The 22,702-nt window shown below is 40.2% G+C and overlaps 1 protein-coding gene across 1 annotated transcript in view; it reads left to right on the top strand.

Annotated features, from left to right (window-relative positions):
- The window catches only part of LOC115070733 (PDZ domain-containing RING finger protein 4-like), a 192,051-nt gene extending 175,049 nt beyond the window's left edge, over positions 1 to 17,002 (top strand). The window contains exon 5 of the mRNA XM_029564648.1: positions 16,884 to 17,002. Within this exon, the coding sequence (XP_029420508.1) occupies positions 16,884 to 16,973 (90 nt within the window). The 3' untranslated portion in view covers positions 16,974 to 17,002. The remainder of the gene's footprint in view (positions 1 to 16,883) is intronic.
- The last annotated feature ends 5,700 nt before the right edge of the window (positions 17,003 to 22,702 follow it).

Here is a 22,702-nt window from a genome sequence, read left to right as displayed (position 1 = left end):
ATAGATAGATAGATAGATGATAGATAGATGATAGATGATAGATGATAGATGGTAGATAGATAAATGCTAGATAGATACATTGATAGATGATAGCTAGATTGATGATAGATAGATGACAGATGATAGATGGATAGATTGATTGATAGATGATAGGTAGTGTGATAGATGATAGATGATAGTGTGATAGATAGATGATAGATAGATAGATAGATGATAGATAGATGATAGATTGATTATAGATGATAGATTATAGATGATAGATTATAGATAATAGGTACATTATAGATTGATAGATGATAGATGGTAGATGATAAATAATAGATAGATGATTGATTGATGATAGTGAGATAGATAGATAGATGATAGATAGATATATAGATAGATTGATAGATGATAGATAATAGATGATAGATAAATGATAGATAGATAGATAGATGATAGATTGATAGTTGATAGATCAATGATAGATAAATGATGATAGATAGGTAGATAGATAAATAGATGATAGATTGATAGATTATAGCTAAATGATAGATGGTAGATTGCTAGGTAGATTACAGATGACAGATGATAGATAGATGATAGATGACAGATGATAGATGATGGATAGATGATAGATAGATAGATAGATAGATAGATAGATAGACAGATAGATGATAGATAGATAGATGATAGATAGACAGACATACAGATAAGAGAGATAGATTAGAGAGATATATATACACATCCACATATGCATGTGTATGTAGCTATATATAAATTAGGAAGAGCTGCCATAGGTGAATTTGAAAGGAACTCTGCAAGGGCTGTGGCAATACACTAGGCAAGGAATTAAGAGAAGACCCTGTCCTAGACTAAAGAGATAACAGTAAGACAATATATTCAAGAGAAATTTAGCAAATAAGTTAGAAAGATTTGAGTGGTTGAAATTAGGACTAAGAGAAGTCGGAAGTTGGTGTTTTCTGTGGCAGTAGCTACCATCTCCGAGCTCAGGAAACCATTGTGGGCTGGAAGTAGCAGTTAAGATGAGGGCTGCAATGGTGATGTTTAAATATGTTCACACAGTCTTTGATGCTTCTCCCTTCAAGAGCTGGAGGAGAAGCTTTAGTCCTTCTCCCAGACTAGAGTAGACATAGTGACTCTCCTTAGACAAAGAGGACATGGCAGATGGGGATTAAAGCCAATTTATGGGCTGGGCTAATGACTCACTGGGTAAAGTGCTTGTCATGCAAGTATGAGAACCTGAGTTCAAATTGCTAGAACCCACATAAAGCCGCATGATAGCATGTGTGGCAGTTACTATGTGATACCACACTACAACAATGATTGAATAAAGACAGCCTGACCTTTATCATCCATTGTAGCCAGGAGAGGACTTCAACTGCTCTGAGTTTCTCTCAGATTACTTTTTGAATCATATTCTCAAACATGAGCTTTCCCCTCCCTTTTACTAAAACAATGCATACAACATGAAATGGGGAAGTAAAATTCAGACCTTTATCTTATCAGAGGACTATGTCCCTTCTGACCCCTACTGACCTAGAATAGCACATATACAACTACAAACAAACGTTATCAGCTCAATACCATCTATTGTATGCATCACAAATGGGAGAATCTTTGTTGCTTTCAACAAATATCTAATGCATACAACATGAAATGGGGAAGTAAAATTCAGACCTTTATCTTATCAGAGGACTATGTCCCTTCTGACCCCTACTGACCTAGAATAGCACATATACAACTACAAACAAACGTTATCAGCTCAATACCATCTATTGTATGCATCACAAATGGGAGAATCTTTGTTGCTTTCAACAAATATCTGCTGTTTGTAGCACTTCCTATCACACACACACACACACACACACACACACACACACATACATACAAATTCATACATTATTCTGGTCCCAGGGCAATGAAGGTACATGAGGGATTAAAGCTATGTTCCCAGGTCACAAGAGGAACTCAAGGCTCAGTGACCTTGTCTACATTATATACAAGCTATGATAAAGTTAACTTCTTGGTTGCAAAGTTAAGTAGAAGTCATCTGTCCAGAGCATGTCTATACTATAAAAATCAATACCACAAACAAGTATCTTAATAACAGCACTCTTAGAATGAGATGGGAGACAGAGACAGGAGAATCCCCAGAAACTCATGGGCCAGCTAGCAGTGGCAAAATGACAAAGAGACCCTATCTCAAACAACACAGAAGGTGAAAACCGGCAGCGAAGGGTGCCTTCTGGCCTCCACACAAATGCTGTGGCACATACACATATCCACATATGCCATACACACACCTGTCATATGCATGCAAAAACTTTTTATTTTATATGTATGAATGTTTTTGCCTGCATGTATGTATGTGCAACAAGTACACGCTTGGTGCCTAAGGTGGGCCAGAAGAGGGAGTCTGGGAAGGAATGAAGGTTTCTGACCAACATCTAATGTGAACTATAGCTTATAAGGACTAGATCACTATAGCCTCAGACTAAAGTGTGACTAAGTTCTCTGTAGAGGGCTCTGTGCAGAACCACCCAGCTAGGCTGCTCCTGGATTCGCCAGCTCTCACACTGGAGTTTCTGAATGCTGACACACAATCATTAGAAATACTGTGTTTTGGGGTAATATGCAATTCAACAATTGCTAATACATATATTCATTTTGGGGCAAGGATTATCACACACAGTTTGGTAGGGAATGGTATTTGTGGGATGGAGAAAAAGTGGATAGAGTGTTTGCTTTACAATCTTCAGGCCTATGTGGAAGAGCCAGATTTGGAAAGGTGAGAGCTGAACAGATGACTGATAAAGTGCTTTACATGCACCCACGTAAAAGTTGGGCATAGTTATGTATACCTTTAATGCTAGCACCACGAAGCAGTGATGAGATCCCAGGAGCTTGCTGTCCAGCCTATCTAAACTTGTTCACAAATCCCAGGCCAGGGAGAAACATTTTCATCTCAAAGAAATATGAAAAAAATATGTGGACAGTGCCTGAAACTGTAAATGACACCAGTGTTGCCCTCTGGTCTCCACACACAGGTACAGGTATGCAAATACAACACACACCACACACACACACTCCAGAATGCTATTTGAGTCCTAACTGGAAGATAGGTAGATTAGAATTTCAATAGTAGAGGATCATGAATAGGAATTGTAAATATTTGTTAAAGAGATCTGCATGTCTAAAACATTATTCTCAGTGCTTTGCACATCTGTATATAGTAAGTCTATGAGAATAACTGTTCTAGATGTTATTGTTATTGTTTCTGATTAGACACAAAGGAATTAAAACGGAGAAAATGTACATCTTGCGGAATAATTATAGACAATAACCGACTTAGGTAGCGCCCCCTCACCAAACCTGTTCTTTTGCTCTTTCACACAGTCAATGTGCTAGTAGTAGCCAAAGCCATCATGCTGTGCATTGTATGTCCAGGATCTATGGATTTTATAACTAAAATTTTGGCTTTCTGATTCTCTATTTGATATTTGTAGAGTTTACACATGGGAGAGAGAACACAGTGTTTGATCTTCTGACTCAGTTCACTTAATAACACTGTCAAGGTGCATCATGTCATCGCTAATGGCTGAAACTCCTCATTCTATTAGACTAAATAGCACTAGCGCATATATATCATAATTTGTTTATCCATGCATTTACTGACAGATATTTAGGTGATTTCTATATCATGGCTGTTATAAATAGGACTGCAGTTAACATATGATCTCATATGACCTCAGTCTTCAGCCAGCCCTGCTCCATGCTTGAATCTCTCTTCAGTGGATGCCCCATGGTCCTGGCATCCCCACCAGTCCAGATTCTCCACTGAAACTTGGGTTTCATCCTCCCAGCTTCATAGATTAGCTCTAAGGGCCTCCTTCAGAGAACCTGACTCCGCCACAGGACATTGCCCGGCCTTGGTGGCTTTACAGAAGCATGGCCCCATCACTCTTACATTTTGCCTGCCTGTAAAGCCCATACCAATGAACAACAGTGCCAGGTTCTGCTGCTAGAGGGAGATGTACTCTGTGTCCTTTCCGGCCAGAGCAGTACTGGCCTCTGTATGCCTCCGAAGTTGACCCAGGAAAAACAGGTCCAGGAAAGCTGCTTTTCAGCAGGGAATCCACTCAAGGCCATTCTCAGACTGTCCCCTTCTGAACAAATTTGAGTTTTCACCAGTTGGACCCTCCTATAGGAACAGTCTTGACCCCAGTTAATATTTTTTGTTGTTCCAGTGAAGAGTTTGAAGTTTCTCTCTCATTTTAAAATTTTTGAGACGGGGTTACCCATAGCCCCAGCTGTCCTGGAACTCACTATGTAGACCAGGCTAGCTTTGAACTCAGAGATCCGCCTGCCTCAGCCTCATGCGCACTGGAACAAAAGGTGTGTGCCCCCATGCCCAGCTCTTTCTCTTTTTTTAAGATTAACTTTTATTATTTATTTATGTGTATGAGTATATATCTGTGTTTGTGTATGCACACATGTGTGCTGGTGACGATAGAGGCCAGAAAAAGGCATTGGAGTCCATGGAGCTGGAGTTCCAGGGGGTTATGAGCTCCCAGACATGAGTCCTGGGAGCCAAATTTGGGTCTTCTGCAAGAGCAGCAAGTGCTTTTAACCTCAGAATCCATCTGTCTAGCCCTCAGGTTCCTTTTTAATGATGCTAATCTCTTTAACAATTAGAGATGCTTTCTTTGCACTTGACCCATCTGCAACTTTAGATTGATTCGTGCTCTGTCCTGACCAGAGTGTATATTTATCCTTTCTTCTTCCTCACTGTTAAAGCTCAGCGACATCAGTGAGTAGTGTCCCTGACACAGCCCGGATACGATGCCCTTTTGAAATTTCTTCAAACTGATTAAATTACTCCAGCACTTTTTAATTCAGCCTCACTGAATTAAATTTTCGGGGTATGGCAGACACAGCCACATTCTTTGCCAGATTGTAACATGAGTGATCTCTAGCCCAATTCCAAAGAGGAGTCCCTGTTCCACTGTGAAACCTCACTGGCCTTTGCTGTGCGCATTTCTTTCAGAATTCTGGTCTTCCGGACCCCAGCTGAATCTCCCGTTAAGGTCTGCTTACAGGAGTCTAAGGATTCTCTAGACACCTTTCCAAACTCTTTCAAATTCTTCCTTATAATCAATTCCAAAGCCCTTTAACCAGATGATCAGGTAGTCAGAGCAACAGCCCACCTCCTGGCACCAATTTTCTGTACTGGTTGCACTTCTAATTGCTGTGACGAGATGCCTGACAGAAGAAAGTTAATGACAGAGGGTTTATTTTGTCTCATACTTTGAGGGTACATCATGGCAGGGAAGGCTTGGTAATACGACTGTGAGTGAGGCAGATGGCCACATTGCATGTACAGTCAGAGATGAGAGAGACAGAGAGAGAGAGAGAGACAGAGAGACAGAGAGAGAACGAACAAATGAGAATGAATATGAATCCCTACAGATTAGAACAAGAGCTTGGAGCTCTGAAGTTGCAGCCCTGAGGTCCACCATGTGCTACCCCCCTCCCTCCATCCCTCCCTCCTTTCCTTCCTTCTTTTTATTTAGTCCAAGATTCCAGACCATAGAATGATATGATCCATACTTGGGGTGGGTCCTCCCTCCTATATCAAATTTGTCTGCAAGCACTCTTACGGACATGCTCAAAAGAGTCTCCTGCTAAGTGATTCCAACTCCAGTCAAGCTGCCAAATAAGATTAACCATTGCAATCTACAGATGACTTTGGGTAATACAGACATTTTGGTAACAGTAATTCTCCCAGTCTGTGCACATGGATGTGTTCCCATCTTTTAGTCCTGTTTCCAGTTTCTTTTATTAATGCTATATACTTTTCAGTGTACAGATCTTTTGACAGGTGGGTTGAATTTATTCCTAAATGTTATTGGTTTTAATACTGTGGTAAACGGGATCATTTTTATTTCTCTTTCTGATAGTTTATTTTTAGCTCATACAAACTATACTAATTGACATGTATTGATTTTTGTGTCTTATGAACTGTTGAATTCACTTGTATGTTCTGTCAAATTTTTGGTGGAGTCTTTAGAGTTTTGTACATATAAATAACTTTATCTGCAAACAGAGATGACTGAACTTCTCTCTTTCCAATTTCAATGTCATTTATTACTTCTTTTTTGCCTAATTACTCTGACTTGAACTTCTAATATTGTATTAAATAAATAAAAATGGAAATAATAGGAATCAATTTCTTTTTCCTGATTTTACAAGAAGATTTTAAAATTCTCGTATATTAGCTGTGGGCTTACTGTATAGGATCTTTACCTTGAAAGATATTCTTTCTATACCTAATTTATTGAGTTTTCATCATGAAAAAGTGTTGAATTTTGACAGACGCTTTTTATGTATATATCCACAAGATCATCATATATGTGCTTTCTTTGCTCTGTTGATGCTTGCATCCCATTCACTAATGTGCACATGTTGAACCATCTTTGCATCCAGCACAAATCCCAGTTAATCACAGTGGCTTTTAATGTGTTACTGAATTCAGCTGGCAAGCATTTTGTTTGGAGTTATTGTGACTATATTCGCATAGTCTGGCATTTACTATGTGATGTCACGTTACAGTTATGCCTGAATAAAAAGAGCATCCCTTTTAACTCAGGAACAGACCTGACTACTGACAATCTGTTCCTTCAGAATTCTCTAGGAGCTGTGTTCTAGGACAAGGGCTAACTCTTACTTTGATTAAAAAAGTATGTTCAGCATGAAATCCTGAAATAAACATCGTCAGACCCCTTTTTATCAAAGAAGAGCTTTGATCTTTCTGATCCCTTATCTAGACCAGTGGGCACACAACCACAAACATGTTATCAGATTAATCTCATCTATTGCTTGCAACACAAATGGGATAAGCTTCATATCTCCCTTTTTTCCTGTGAATATCCCCAGCTGTTTGTAGCACTTTCTTGCATATGCAGCACATCTGCACAAACATTCAGACGTTGTTTGGGAATCAAGGGCAAGGAAGGATCCTGAGGCATTAAAATCGTATGCTTTAGGTTACAAGAGGGACTCAAGGCCCAGTAAGCTTGTTTATAAGATAAGATGAACTTTCTGGTTGCAAGGAAGTAAAATCCATTTGTCCAAAGTATGTCCATATTGTAAAAGTCATTACCACAAATGTTAAGAGTCTGTAATTTTTTTCTTACAGTATGTTTATCTGACTGTTGTTGTTGTTGTTGTTGTTTTGTCTTTTTGAAGCAGGGTCTCCCTGTAGCCCCAGCTGTCCTGGAACTCACTCTGTAGACCAGGCTGGCCTTGAACTCACAGAGATGCCCCTGTCTCTGCCTCCCAAGTGCTGGGATTAAAGGCGTGCACCACCACGCCCGGTGTTTATCTGACTTTTATATAAGTATAATGACAGCTTCATAAAAGGAGTTTGGATGTGTTTTTTCTCTTTCAAATTTTTAAAAAGAATAAGCATTCTACATAGTGAGTTCCAGGACAGCTGGGGCTACAGGGAGATCCTGTCTCAAAAAGACCAAAAAAATAAAAAGAATAAGCATTAATAGTGTGTGTGTATGTGTGTGTGTGTGTGTGTGTGTGTGTGTGTGTGTGTGTGTGTGTGTTTGACAGTCTTCCTCTGTAGGCAAGGTCTCCTTATGTAGCCCTGGCTGGTCTGTAGCTCACCATGTAGACTCAAGTTTGCTTGGAATTTGTGATCCTGCAGCCTCGGCTTCCTGAGACCTGGGATCAAAGGTACATGTTACCCTGCTCAGAGAATTCTTTGTACGTCTGTAGAATTAATCATTGGGATGCTCTCATTATAACTACTGTTTTCTGTTTTGTTTTCATTTTGTTGTTTATTTGAGACAGGGTCTCATGTAGTCCACACTGGCCTCAGATTGCTACGTAACTGAAGCTGATCTTGGAGTCCTAGGAAATTTGTGGTTTGATCTGTTCCTTTATTTTCATTTTTTCTGAAGATATAGAAAGAGCTAGATTTGTCTTTGAGCTCTTCATTTTTTACATGAATATTTATAACTTAAAATTGAAATTCTCCTCTTGGACCTGCTTTTCCTCCATCCCATACTTTCCAAGAGTTTTATTCCACTTTGTATGCTCTCCTGACATTTTTTATTTCCTTTTGAATTTTTAAGTAATTATATTTTTAACTTTTTACATGCATGAGTGTTTTGATGTCTATATGTACATAAGTGCACCCATGCGTAAAATGGCCACAGAGGCCAGAAGAGGGCAAAGAGTCCTCTGGAGCTGGAGCTGTTTGCCACATGGTACTGAACACCAAACTAGATCCTCTTCAAGAACATCCAGTGCTCTTAAGTGCTGAACCATTTTTCCAGCCCCTTTTATTTGCTTTTGGAGTTATGATTTTGAACAATTTGTTGTGTAAGAATGTGTTAAATTTCTACTCACTTTAGAACTTTCTGGTTTCCCTCTTGTTGATGATTTCTCTAGTCTTACCACTGAAGTCATAAAAGTTACTTGGTATCACTTAATCTTGAACTTCTGAGGTGGTCTAACATGTGGCCTTGAGGGCCACTGTGTATCCTGCTGTTGTTGAATGAAAAGGGCCACTGTGTATCCTGCTGTTGTTGAATGAAAAGGGCCACTGTGTATCCTGCTGTTGTTGAATGAAAAGGTTTGCCACCCATTCACTTTGTTTACAAGGCCCTTATCAGCTGCTGATCCTTGTTCATTTGTGTCTGGACAGTCTATTGTATAATGTTTTCTGATCTTATGTTACTGCTGTTGATGTGTCCTTTCTGTTCTGTTATGACTGACTTCTTGCATTTGTGTGCTCCAGTATTTGGGGCATACATTTTTATAACTATTCTGTCTTCTTGATGAATTGCCCTTTACCATTATCTAATGACCTTCTTTCTTTGTTGTGATGTAAAATATATTTTGTCTTAGTAGGGTTACCCCCATTCTCATTTTATTTGCTAGAATTTGTTAAATTCTTTTACTTTAAATCTATGTGCCCTTAAAAATCATTAGATGTTAACTTTAATCTATTCAGTTACTTTGTATCATTTTATCAGATGATTTAATATATCTCCATTTAGAGTAATACTCACAAGTAAGGCATTATCGTTGACATTTTGTGATTTTCTGACTACTTTGTAGTCGATCTCTTTCTTCTTTGTTTTCCCATATTATTGAATTGCCATTTGTAGTTGTATGATTTGATTTCTTTCTCATAAGCTTTTGTGTATTTACTGTAGATTTTTCCTTGGTGGTTACAATGTGACACATATTTTAACTTAACTTTTATCATTATGGTAGTGTTGATTTTCAACTTGACAGAGCCTAGAACCACCTGGGAGATGGGCCTCTGGGCATGAGTGTGGGAGACTGCCCTTATGACAGTAGCCAATATGGGAAGACCTTATTGTAACCACTCCTGGGTAGAGATCCCTTACTACAGAGAAGAAACTGGGTGGTACATTGTATTCATCCCTTCTGTCTCCTGACTGTGGGTGTGCTGTGACCAGCTGCTTCAAGGTCCTTGCTTTGATGAACTGTACCTTGAGCTGTGAGCAGAAATAAATCCATTTTCCCTTAACTTGTTCTTGTCAGAGTAACATAGCAACAGGAATGCAACTAAGAAAACCATAAACTCCACACTTTTATTCTTCTCCACAGTGAATTATTGCTGCTGTAGTTAAATACCCGTTTCATCATGTGTATCTAATAACAAATTATTTTACCATTATTATTTTATATGTATTTCCCTTTTATACAAGAATTTAAGTGATCTGACTTGACGTGCATATGTCATTTTATTGTTGAGTTTTGAATTCTTATATATTTTTATATTGGTATTTATCATTTTTCCATTGGATTTTGAACAACTACACTTTGCTTATCTAGTAGTGATGAACCTCCTCAGCTTTTGTTTGCGGAACTGTTTAGCTCTACTTCATTCTTGTGGTTTATTTGTTTTTGAGAAATGCTCTCATGTAGCCTAGGTTGGAACTCATTGTGCAGCTAAGGATGATACTGAACCCCAGACCCTCCTGCCTGCAACTCCCAAGTCCTGGAACTACACTGTGCCCAGCTTCTGCTTCATTTCTGGTGGACTTTGCTAGACATAATTCTCTTTGTGAGCATCGCTTTTCCTTTTCAACATTTTGTGTACACACACCACTGCACAGTCCACAAGCCTGCGAGGCTTCTGTGAAGACATCCTCTAAGGTCTCCTGGCGGCCTCCTGGTGGTGGGTGATGAGTGCCTTTCTCTTCCTTCTTTTGTAAGTCTTCCTGTCTTTGATTTTTAGCAGTTTAATTATGCCCTTTCTCGGTGTAGACCTTTTAACTTCAATATATGTGAGATCATCAACCTGGAGACCCACTCCCCAAATATGGGAAATTTTCAGCCATTGGTTCCTTAAAGGTACCTTCTGCCCCTTCCAAGCTCTTGTCATTCTTTGAGTATCATAATGCAAATATTGTTTTCCTTGATATTCTTCCCTAAGTCCTTGAGGCTGTCTTGTAATTTTTCATTCAATTTTTTCTTTCTTCTTTTCAAACTAGGTCATTTCAAGCAATTTGACTTTGAGTTCCCGACCCTTTATCCTGCTTACTTTGTTTCTGTTCCATCTTTCACTGCAGAGAATATTATTTCATCACTAGAGTTTCTGTTTTAAAATACTTCTGTTGCTTTGTTGAGCTTCTATTTCTGTCGGTGTTGCTAATATTGTTTAATTACATGTTTTCTTATAGTAAATTAAAGTTGTTTAAGGTAACTTTTGTGAATTCTTTGTTGGTCAGGTCATTGAACTCCATGACTTTAGGGTCAGTTAGTGAGTTTCCTTCGTTTCTGTGGGTGTGTCCTGATTCTCTAGGCCTTTGCTGTTGCTAGAGCCTTACATTGCACTTGAGGAAGTGACAGCTCCTCACAGGCTGTAAAGTTTTGGTTGAGCAGTGAAAGACCTTCACCCATGACTGGGTTCCTGGATGTCACAACTGATTACTGGTTTTGTTCATGGGCAGTAGGGTCACTGCTTATGTTCTGAGATTGCAAGAATTCATGGACTCAATTCCTCAGTCCAGAGGGTGCACTAGCTGAAGTCCACACTGAGGCTGGGATGTCATTTGGGCACTGCCTTCAGGCAAATTTGCTGGCTGGGCTCCCCTGCCCAACAGCACCAGTGGACAGACTCCACGTTCTGGGGGAGACAGAGTCTGAGCTTTTTGATTATATGAGCCCTCTCTTGTACTCCATGGTTCAGCGGAGCCATAGGCCAGGCCCTGTGACCTGGCACAGTTCCAGGATACAGGCTATGATGCCAAGGCAGTCAAGGCAGCAGGCACTTGAAGTATTTAGTCACATCACACCCATAGTCAAGAAGTAGAGAGAGATGAATGCTTGTGCTCAACCTATTCTCTCTATTTTATATGCTCCAGGATTCCCACCCAGGTAATGGTCCAGCCCACTGTTAAGATGGATCTGCCCATGTCAATTAATCTAATCAAAATGATCCATCATAGACATGGCCAGAGGCTAAAACAGTCCCTGACAGATGTGCCTCAAAGCTTGTCTTCCAGATGATTCCAGATCTTGTCAAATTGCAGCTAATATTGTCGCAACAATCGGTGGCTAGCTTGTTGCTCTGTGCTTATCTACATTCTACAGTGAAGGCAAAGGGGCTAAGAAATTGAAAATGTAAACCAAACAGGTGATTTAGAGCATCTTTCTTCCTTGAAGTTGTTTAAATACAACGTAAATTAAATCCATTTTAGTGAGACCAAGGTATTGTAATACACTGGGCTTCAAGTGACTGCTAGGCACCCAGTACAGCAACGGTCTCATGTGAGAAGCACTGAAGCAGGACCTTTGGTGCCGTTTCGTCCCTTCAGGCACCAAATGAGGACTTTGGGAATGTGGTGGGAAATTTGAAGCATGGTTTCCTCATTTCCCGCCACGTACATCCTCCAGAAAATTACCTCCCTTCTGTGAGGAAAAACTGCAGTAAATATTTTTTGGAGAAAATTCTGGAGGGAAAAAGAAGAATATATAAACAGGGACCCGGAAAGCAATGAGCATTTTTAAGTAGTTAGTAAAAGGAAATCAGTCCTTTCATATTTTATGGTGAAGGTGACACAGATTCAGATCTGAGTGGAGGGAAGATACTGAAGTTTCCAGATTCTTGTGCCTCTTTAGAATGAACTGCACAGAGACACATGGATGGTTAAAGTGAAGGGGATCGTTTATCAGGGGCGATGCGGGGGGATCTTGGAGGAATGCTGTGCCTCCCCTATGGTCTTGCTCCAGTAGAAGCACTGGGGTGACTGTTCATGACCATTCGCATAGTGCCCACCGCCCCTCTATACAGTGGGTTTTCTGGGTGAAATGCAACTCAGGTGGACTGAGGGAACGCCAGGCTTTCTCTTGCTGTCAGATTCCCTGTGTTCATCTCCGGGGTTTCTTGCCCATTTTCCTGCCTCAAAAGCACCAGTGAAGTACAGTGTGGGAGCACCTACGCCATGCACCCCGAAGCCTGGGATGCAACGAATCATTGCGCTCAGCAAAGAGGTGCATTGCAGAGAACTTTGGAGCTCAGATAGAGCTGATAAACAACTTATCTTTTTGCAGGGCTTCAAACAGCTTCCCCTTCGCAAAGATTTCTCCCTTGACACAGACTTGTCGAATCTGTTACTGATATTTTCTGTTCCTTTGAATGTTTTCCTTATGGCATTTATTACATGCATTTTGGATAAATGTCCTGTAGATTTTGCTAGTACAACTCGTAGAATACTGATGTATATACCGTAATGGTATTTTATCCTCAGGCAGTATTAGGAAATGCCGAATGAAAAATTGTTTCAAAACTAAAAGTACCTCTAGGGAGGGCATCTAAGAAGCAATTTCTCCTGACAGAGGAGGAATCACAATTTTAAGTTGTCAATATAACTGGAGACTCTCTAGAGCTAAGTTTCTCTCAGGTTACAGTCAGGATGGACATTGCTTATCTCTCTAGCACCAAAACAACTACCCCAATAGCACTGGGAGTAACTTCTACTGGAGTCAGTGATGTTCTTCCCCTTAACGAGACTAACTTTTACCATTGGCAAACGTTTCTCTTGGTAGCTTCCTGAATGAGCTGCATGAAGATGGAGTTAATACTGTCTTCAGAGAGAATTCAACAGTGTTGGATAATTTTAAGTTATTAAGATTGCTGCTTAACTTTCTAACTGCAGAGATTTAATCTTGGAGGAGCAATCCTTTGGTCTTGGAAGGGTTACTGAAGACAGTTTGAAAGTTGACGAGAAGGGAAGATCCGCATGGGAATGAGTCATTTAACATAGTATAGGGCTTTGGAGAAAAATCTTGCAGAGAGGGCTCCTGTAAGAATCAGAGCCCACTGCTTACAAGCTGGGTTAACTGTAAGGCAAAAGGGTGGGATGGGGAATGAGGCTGAATACTTTCCTTTTTTGACCCACAGTTGGCCATTGCTAGAGGTACCTAGTGAGTTGAAGAATGCCATGTAATCGCTAAACATCTCTTATGACTCACCATAATCAGGGGTCTGCAGGGGACTGCTGGCAGGAATCCAGGAAAAAACAATTTATTTTCAATATCGAATACTAATTATGGTGATTCAGGGAAATTTTTGCCATTTAACCAAAATGGGAGAGGTTTTACCATGGCAGGACCCTGGCTAACACAGCTCATCTTAGCTACTTTACGTTTATTTATTCTCCTAATGACTCATTTTTGGCTTGTGCCACCCTTTGGTAATAATGTAATTGATTGTAAAGTACAGGACAAAGAGGCAACTTCCTCTAAAGTCGGCAGCTCTCAATTTGAATGACGCACCCTCTATTTAACCACCAGTGCATCCTGAGTTACACGCACTTTGGCTTAGCAAAAAAAGGAACTAACACTACCAGTAATGTTACCAAACTGGGAGTCACCATATGTACCCCAAGAAACCAGGTTTGACCACCTATCCCTGAGAAGCTAATTAAAATAATCAAATTAATAATAAAAAATGCAGAAAAGGGAAATGTGTTTGTTATAGGAAGCTGAGGCAGGGAACCTGCCACACACAGAGAAGGCCACCAGGAGATTCGTGTGGAGAATTTAGGAAAGCTTGTTTATGCCAGGGGACTCAAGCAGAGTTTCCTCCCAAAGAATTCCAGCTCTGGATTAAGTCTCCCCATGTTATTCATCAATACAACATTGGTAGGTTTAAGTTACAGCCTACCTGATGACCAACACAGGTCCTTACATGCCTTAAGACCACTGAAGACAAATTCGTTCTGCAGGTATGTTTGCAGAGGCAGATATTTAGGGCAGGGGTTAAGACATTCCTTAACAACAGACATTATTTCAAGCAAGGGGGTTGCAAACAAATGTCCCACTAGATAACTGTGTGCTCATTTCTCAAGATAACTTGCTCAGTTTTAGTGTTGATTCCTTTTTCAACACAAAGTTTAGTGAGCATTCCTAAAACCACTATATCATGAGTACTATGTCCTAACATAGAAATCAAGCATAGAACAAGATTAAACACACAAAAGTGATATTAAATGCATGGGTATATTCCTTTCCCCTCACAGTCAATGTAGCCATGTTAAGACAAAGAGATTGAGTGCCCCTTCAAGTCCATCTCCTGAGTCCAGAAGTAAGATTAAAGTTTCGGTAGAGAGCCCTGGATGCACCTGTGAGCAGTCTTGGTCAAGGCATGGTCATGCCACCATTGTACAATCATTGCCTGGGCTCCCATCTCTCCAGCGAAGTGGTCTGACAGGCTGTCAGCACTGTGTGAGATCTCTTTCTGGAAGGCAGGTTTCCCCAGGCTTCAGCCTCCCCTACTCCCAGCATGAGATTCCTGGGGGGGGGGTGAGTTTCCTGGGGTCGGTTCTCCCCTTCCACTTTTATGTAGGGTCCATGGATCAATTTCAGGTCTCCAGGCTTGTGTGGCAAGCACTGTCACCAGCCAGGCCATCTCGCTTAGCTTACTTACAGCACTTTTTTAAAACGACAAAGCTATCTATTTCAGCAGAAAGGCGATCAGACTATGAACAAGATACATAAGTCCATAATATGTGGTAGCAGAAAAGGGAAAATACTCTGCGGAGATCTTTAAAACAAGGAAACAAACACAGATGTCATTTGAGCAAAGCAATGTGGGAGTCAAGAGGACGGAGCCATGCCAGACCTGGGGGAGGAACACTCCAGAGAGAAAACAGCCAAGCCAGAGGGAAGCCGGCATGTTACCGGTATTTTAAGACTAATGCTCTAGAACAGAGTGAACAACAACAAAAATACAATGGGAAATAAGGTCAGGGAGTCACAGGGGTCAAATTGTGAGGCGCTCTATAGGCCGTTCTAGGACTTTAGCTTTTGCTCTAATTGAAAAGAAAGCTCTTGCTGGCTCTGTACAACCTGCTGTGATAAAAGACACCTTTTATCTCCTTGATTGCTCTTTGAGACTGGACTTGTAGGGAAACAAAAGTTAAAGCAGGAAAACCCTTAGGAAACTACTGCAATCGTCTAGGTGAGTAGGTTCATATGCTGACTTCCTGGTAGCCCTGTCCGCTGCCTTCATGTGTTAGCCATCTTTTAAAAATATTTGCCTATTTCTGGAGCTACTGTACATTTTCAAGAGCAAAGGAAATGCGTTACTCTTTCTTCAGATGTGCTCATGGGGGTTTCTTTCTACAAGGTCGTTGGCAAATACTGATGACTGATTATGTATGACTTGTCACTGGTTAAATCTGTCACAACGTGGGCTGTGATGTCTGATTTAATTCCACTCTATTGCCATAGATGGTTATTAGATTGTTAAATGTCTCTTGAGACATTCAAGATTATATGAAAAGAGAGGAAAATGTTCGTTCATGCTAAGCATTTTGACTCCTTTAAAATTCTCAGATCTAAGAGGCAACATGTAAGTTGAAGGGTCCATGGCAGGACGGAGACAGTGTTACAAACAAGGCTGCTAGTGCACTCAGAATGGAGTGGCATCTCACCGCCATCAGTGCTCGACACTGATGTTTGTGTGTGTGTGTGTGTGTGTGTGTGTGTGCGTGCGCGTGTGCATGTGTGTGTGTGTGGGTGTGTGTTACTAGGGAAACTGGAGTCTCGTGTGTGTGTGTGTGTGTGTGTGTGTGTGTGTGTGTGTGTTACTGGGGAATCTGGGGTCTCCTCTTAGGATTCTTAGTGTCATTAATAAAAGGATTGAAGAATGAACTGTAATGAAAATTTGAAGACAATTTTATTAGAATTTAAAAGAAAAATACCCCAGGACAGGTAAGCTGTAAAGCTTAACAGTTGCCTGAAGGAAGACTATGAAGGAGAGAGGGGTAAAGAAACAATGCAATTTAAACCAGCATGGAGGTCAGACTCAAGGCAGCCTAGATGGTGGAAAGGGGTCCTCAGAGAAAGAGTAAGAAAGCCCATAGTACCAGGAAGAGCATACTTAGGTTCTGACCAACATACAAAAGAAAAAGATGTCAGAGAAGGAAAAGGAAAGACGGAGGAAAGGTAAGCAAGCCCAGTGGAAGCTCAGGGAGTATTGATTAGCAGAGACTGTGCCAGGGGTGGGAATTCTGGGAAGAAAAGTATATCTCATTAAAGAGTGATTATTCCACCTATTCCTTTGTCAAAGCTTATGATGAGCCCACCTTTCTGAGGACTGACCCAACTCCACTGGACTGTTACATCTCTACATAGCCAGAGATTCAATTCTCTTGCCCAGGTGTTTTCCTTATTTGCCTTTTATCGCTACTCTAACATATGTGTGGTGCTTTGTGAATGCAGATGCATGAGTCTGTGACAGTGCATGTGTACATGTGTGTGGATGGTCAATGTCTAGTGTCTCTATCAATCACTTTTCACCTTATTTTTTGAGACAGGGTCTCTCTCTGAACTTGGAGTTCATCAATTCAGTTCTACTGGCTGACAAGCAATCCCCAGGAAATACTCTCACCTCTGCTTCCCATTGATGATACAGAAGAAAATGGGGTCACTTTTGGGGTTCTTAATATCATTAATAAAATAATTTAAGAGTGGACTCAAACAGAAGCTTCAGGACAATTTTATTAGAGTTTAAAATAAAAACCCTCAGGGCAGGCAAGCTGTAAATCTCAACGTCTGTCTGGAGGAGGAGAACGGAAGAGAGAAAATTAAAAAGGGGGAGGGAGGGAGGGAAGAAGGGAGGAAGGAAGGAAGGAAGGAAGGAAGGAAGGAAGGAAGGAAGGAAGGAAGGAAGGAAGGAAGGAAGGGAGGACCCTGTGTTCATTCAAAGCCCACACAGAGGTCACATGGGCAAACCAGCAGCTGCATGGCAGCGACTGCAACTTTGGAGAAAGAGTAAAGAAACCCAAAGGTTAGGGAAGCCCAAAGTGCATCAAACAGGAGAGAGCCGAGAGGTCACACTTTTTGAGGTTTCACTTTTCTGAAGACTTCGGAATGCAGATTTACTGATAAAGCTACAAGCCTGTGGCCAGCCTGATGAGCACCTGCACCAGGAGGGCAGGGATTCCAAGCAGGAAAGTTGAGGATCTCCTTAAAGCCTTAATTATTCTCCCTATCTCTTTGACTTGGCTTAACACAAACCTGCCTTCCCAGGGTGGTCCCTGGGCCAGTTGATTGGCCTGGCATAACCGGAGTGTTGGGTCTCAGGCCCTGAGGGACTTTTTTGTTACCATAACACTGTTGGGATTAAAGGTGTATACTGCCTATGTTTTTACTTGGGTTCTGGAGATCTTAAGTCAGTTTTTCATGATTATTCAGCAAGCATTTTACCTACTGAGCCATCTCCCAGCCTCCTAAATCAATGTTTTAAAGAGTAAAAACACATCTTGTTTTATCATTGAAATTCTGTAGGCTTTAAATCAAACTAAAATGAAGCCTTAATTATGAACAAAAGATGATCTTTAATGTAAATAAGCACACCTATATCTCTAGTCTAGTCCATAAGTGATAATTTAACTAGGTAGTTTGGGTTTTGCATTGAGGGAAATGGACCTAAGGCCTTGCACATAGGAGGCAAACAGGATCCCACTGAGTTACATCCTAGATTCTGATTTAAAATGGATACAGGAAAGGCAGTTAATGATTCAGGAGGGGTTAAATATATATCTACTTGCCTCTGGCCCTGTGATCTACTTACCACGTTTATGTCTTGACTTTAACTAGATGTTCTTAGTATTCATGGACTTTAGAGACTATCTGGTATGATCCACTCAGTCCATCAGCAATGCAGATGTAATTTTATAGATAAAGTGATTTGAATGCCAAGTGAGAGTCTTGACTGTCTGCTGAAACATCCCACGGCCCCACGCCTCCTTACACTGCTCCTTGGTTATGAACTATGACCTGAAACATGTCAGCAACAACCCCTACTTTGGCCTGGCCTTTGGTGTTCTCCATATAGAGACCAAACAGAACCTGGTCTCACTTGGAAGCATGTCCACAGAACATGGAGCACAACCATGATATTCTCCATTGCTCTCTGAGTACACATAACTCAGTTTTACACACTTAGGTTGCACTAGCATTCCATATTACACAACGCCCAAAAAGAGATTATTCCTAAAATGAGACAAATTAACAGCTTAATGCCAACAATTCAGCATTTGTTATACCATTTATAAAGAAAACATAATAAATCTTGGGTAGATGCCTGAGGTCGGGCCTCTTTTTATAACCGAGGACAGTGGTAACTGTAATAACGTTATTTTGCAATTGACAAATTGTATTTTCAGCACTGGCGTATAGCCATTTATTAGACTTTAAGAACAAAGATAATTAAGTATTACTGCCCAGAAGAGTTGCTGTGTGTTATTTAGAGCCACAAAGAGGATTTTAAAAACTTTTTATGTTCCAAGGGATATTAATTCCTGCTTCATTAAATACGGACCAGGACATTTGCCTTGATGCTTCATCTGTACCATCTCATTTCCCAAGTGTCTGGGTAGCTCATTTGTCATTGCTGTTTTATTTTTTTTTGCTCTCCACCCTAAGACAACCCACATGCCATTCCAAATGGTAAGAATCAATTAGAGGGCATTTTCTGAAAGACTCATGCCCTGTATTCTCTAAACAAAATGCAGTTTTTGTCTAGTGCTTGTGATGTTCTAAGTAAACAAAAAGAAAATCTCTTTGCATATTTCTGTGCCAATTATACACAAGGCTCAGATCATGCGTGTCATGCTGATTGGGTTAACATGTCCTGATCCCATCACCCTTTGACATACTGTTAAATTCCAGCATTATTTTTTGGTAAGAACGTTCTAACAGTGGTCTGCAGGAGTGAGATTTTTACCAGCCCCTGTGGTACAAGCAATTTCAGCAGCTAGTAAAACCAAATTGTGAACACGAACAGCTTGGCTATGCTATTTACTGTCTTTTATTTTAAAACGCAGAACAAAGATACCATGGATAGTCTTATTTTTCCTAATTCTAAGCATAAGTCACAGAGGCAAGGAGAAAAATATGATTCCATTCTGAACAATAAAACAAACTTTGCAAGTTCTACGCTGGAGCTAGAATTACAGTCTCTCTCTACTGTTAGCGTGTGGTTGGAATTGTAGTTTCAGATACTGTAGGAATATTGCAACGTACATCTCTTCACAGGTCCAGAGACCATTTCTTATTAAAATTCCATACCTATGTGCTTCATATTTCTTATGCCTCCACACGTTATATCACCCTTACTCTTGATAGAAATTTATTTGGATAATGTCTAGAAGCAAAGCCTCCCCTCTTGAAACAGGTTAGGAGTAGAGTACTCTGTCAATATCTGACAGGTGTAAATTTTTTAATGTATGAGCAGCACATGAGAATACAAATCACCACGGAGAGCCACCCTAAAGCGGACTGAAAGGCTGTCATAAGCAATTTTCAAAAAGCATGAGTTATTTGGTTCCTTTCCAGAGGGAGCACCTCCGTAGGCATAAATTTGTGAATGGTACTTGACAGTCTTAACAAGCCTTGCTCTTTCAGAGAGTGATGTATGCCCAACTTCTGATGTGGACTTTCTGGTAACCTGCAATCTGAAATCAAAGGCAAATTGACATGGTAATTGGGAAACTCTTGGGCCACCCTAACTGAGGTCCATGTCAAGAAAAGATCAAATAGCCACACCATCTAGAACTTTTGAGTGTCTTAGTTGCCAAAAGAGGCCTTTTGTGAACTCCCTCCATTCACAGTAACTTCTCCACCGTTTTAATATGAACGGAAATATTAGCATCTGAAACGCACCTTCTTCTGTCACTAGTTTGCATGCTCTAACGTTGTAAGACTTTGTTTTTCTGTTTGTCCCCAGCTTCATTGGAAAATCTTTAGTAACTAAATAAACTTCTCAATGCTGTGAGCCAGGAGACTTTAGCAACAGTGTGTGATGGGCAAGTCAGTTCTAATTGAATGAGTGTCAAGGTCAAAAACCAACATGTGATAAAGATGAGGGCCCCTCGAGTGGTGCTCGCTTCAAATCACATTATATGTTTGTAGGAGCTTTAGGGAGAATATGTAAAACCGAAAAAGCAGGAGAACGGGGGTAAAGCTTCATACCTACGTACGGAATGCAGAAACTTCTTGTTTTCAGATTCTAAAAGTGGCCACATAAAATACATCACTATCAGAATTCTTATGAACTTAGTATTCGTGATGAATTAAAATAGGAATATAATCTTAAAGTTCTGCTGGGAAGCAAGAGGGCAAAGAAGGCTCTGGCTCCTGCCATTCAAAGTCCCTGGGCTTCCCCTGGGACCCTGACACAGAGAAATGAAGGCATTTATTAAGATTCGTACACTCAAACATTCACATCAACATCTGAAATAACTGTTATTTTTAAAAATAACAACCTACTTCATTTTCACACGGTTCCTTCCAGTAATTTCTATTTTTTCATGTATATTAAGTATAATTAAATTTCAGTTGTATTGCATTTAAAAGGTTGATTTATCATTATCTTCATGACTTGACTTACTAATGAATCACAAATTGCTGTTTAAAATACACTGAATTAGAATATTCCACATTCCCAGAATAAGTTGCATATTTCTCCCTCAGACTTAGGTTCACGTGTTCCCCTCCCTTTAGCTATGCCTTAAATAGTCTGGAAGTAGCCATGAAAGAGCTGTCACCTACAGAATCCTATGAAAATCCTTTTGAGATTAGTGTTGTGTGGCCAGAGGGTGCAGGAAAGCAGGGAGCCCGTCCTTCACTGGCCGTGGCTTTCACCAAAGTTCCTAATGAAAGCCAAGTGTGGTTTCCAGAGGACGCTTATTATTACGTGTGGTTTAGTCACCAGTCTTCAAGGAGAGGTAGCTCAGATTGTAAAGAAAGAGTTGCTCATCTAAGCTAACTTTGAAAACAGAGTCCAGGCGATGTTCTTGATGTCTACATTCTTCTATGAAGTTCTCAAGTTTCAGCCAGTCGTTCAGAAAGATTTGGGCATCCACGTGTCCCAGGCATGGCAGCTTTAGCATTGTAACATTGGGACAGTGTTCTTGCATCACCACCACCTGTGGAGTTGCAAATTTTCTATTTCACTAAACTTCGGTTTCTTTTTATAGTTGCTTCACTGAAGTACTTCCCAATTTATAGATGGTACCGATCAGAGAATATTTAGAAGTAGTAATTCCTCTCTTTTAAAATCATGTACTTAATATAACACTTAGCTATGGCAATAATTTCCTCTGAGCACTTTAATTAGTCCGAAGCTAATAAATATATGTTGAAGAAACGCACAAATATTTTTATTAAAAAGACTTGCTTTGTTGTCATGGGTGTGTAACTGCTCTGTGGACAAGTCACTTGTAATAAGTACATATTTCAAAAACTGAATGAGGTGGATGATGACTCCTAATGTGTGTGTGAGTGTGTACACTGTATATGTGTGCATGCTTATGTGCACATTGTGTGTGTGAGTGTGAATGTGTATAGGGATGTGCATACGTGTACATTACATATGTATGTGCATATGTGAATGTATGTGTGTGTGCATGTATGTGTGTGTGTGCTCTCACTGTTCAACAAAGTATCTGGCATACATCTGCCTTTTTAATATTAGTAAACAAAATAATAGGTCTTATTATGCCATCCCAGAGTCATCAGATTCCCAAATTCAGGACTTTAGAACTCTTCTAGAACAGAAATGGAAGGTTTTTTCTGGTTATGCATTGCCTTGCAACAGAGTTTCTATCTGTACTGAATGTATTAGAATAGGGAATTAAGAATTAAGAATTGTATTGAATATAATAGAATTAAGAAACTAAGAATCAAAAAAGAACTCTAGCAAAAGTATGTAAACATATCCAAAGTGTGTACATTAAAGATAAGAGCATCACTTAGTAGCCCTAGAATGTAACCTAGCAACCTGAGTGTAACTGTGTGATTAGCCAAATGACCTGAATGTATTAGAATAGGGAATTAAGAATTAAGAATTGTATTGAATATAATAGAATTAAGAAACTAAGAATCAAAAAAGAACTCTAGCAAAAGTATGTAAACATATCCAAAGTGTGTACATTAAAGATAAGAGCATCACTTAGTAGCCCTAGAATGTAACCTAGCAACCTGAGTGTAACTGTGTGATTAGCCAAATGACGTAAGAAACTGATAAACATATGTTCACCAAGTCATGCATAAGGACTATAAAAACCCAGAGGAAGATCAGTTCGGGGGCACACATATGAGCTGAACTCCCGTCAGCTGTGCGGCCCCA

The sequence above is a fragment of the Nannospalax galili genome, unplaced genomic scaffold (genome assembly GCF_000622305.1).
Source record: "Nannospalax galili isolate Female #2095 unplaced genomic scaffold, S.galili_v1.0 scaffold357, whole genome shotgun sequence".
Lineage (NCBI taxonomy): Eukaryota > Metazoa > Chordata > Mammalia > Rodentia > Spalacidae > Nannospalax > Nannospalax galili.
The sequence above is the reverse complement of the archived record's forward strand: the minus strand, read 5'-3'. Positions and strand labels throughout refer to the sequence as shown.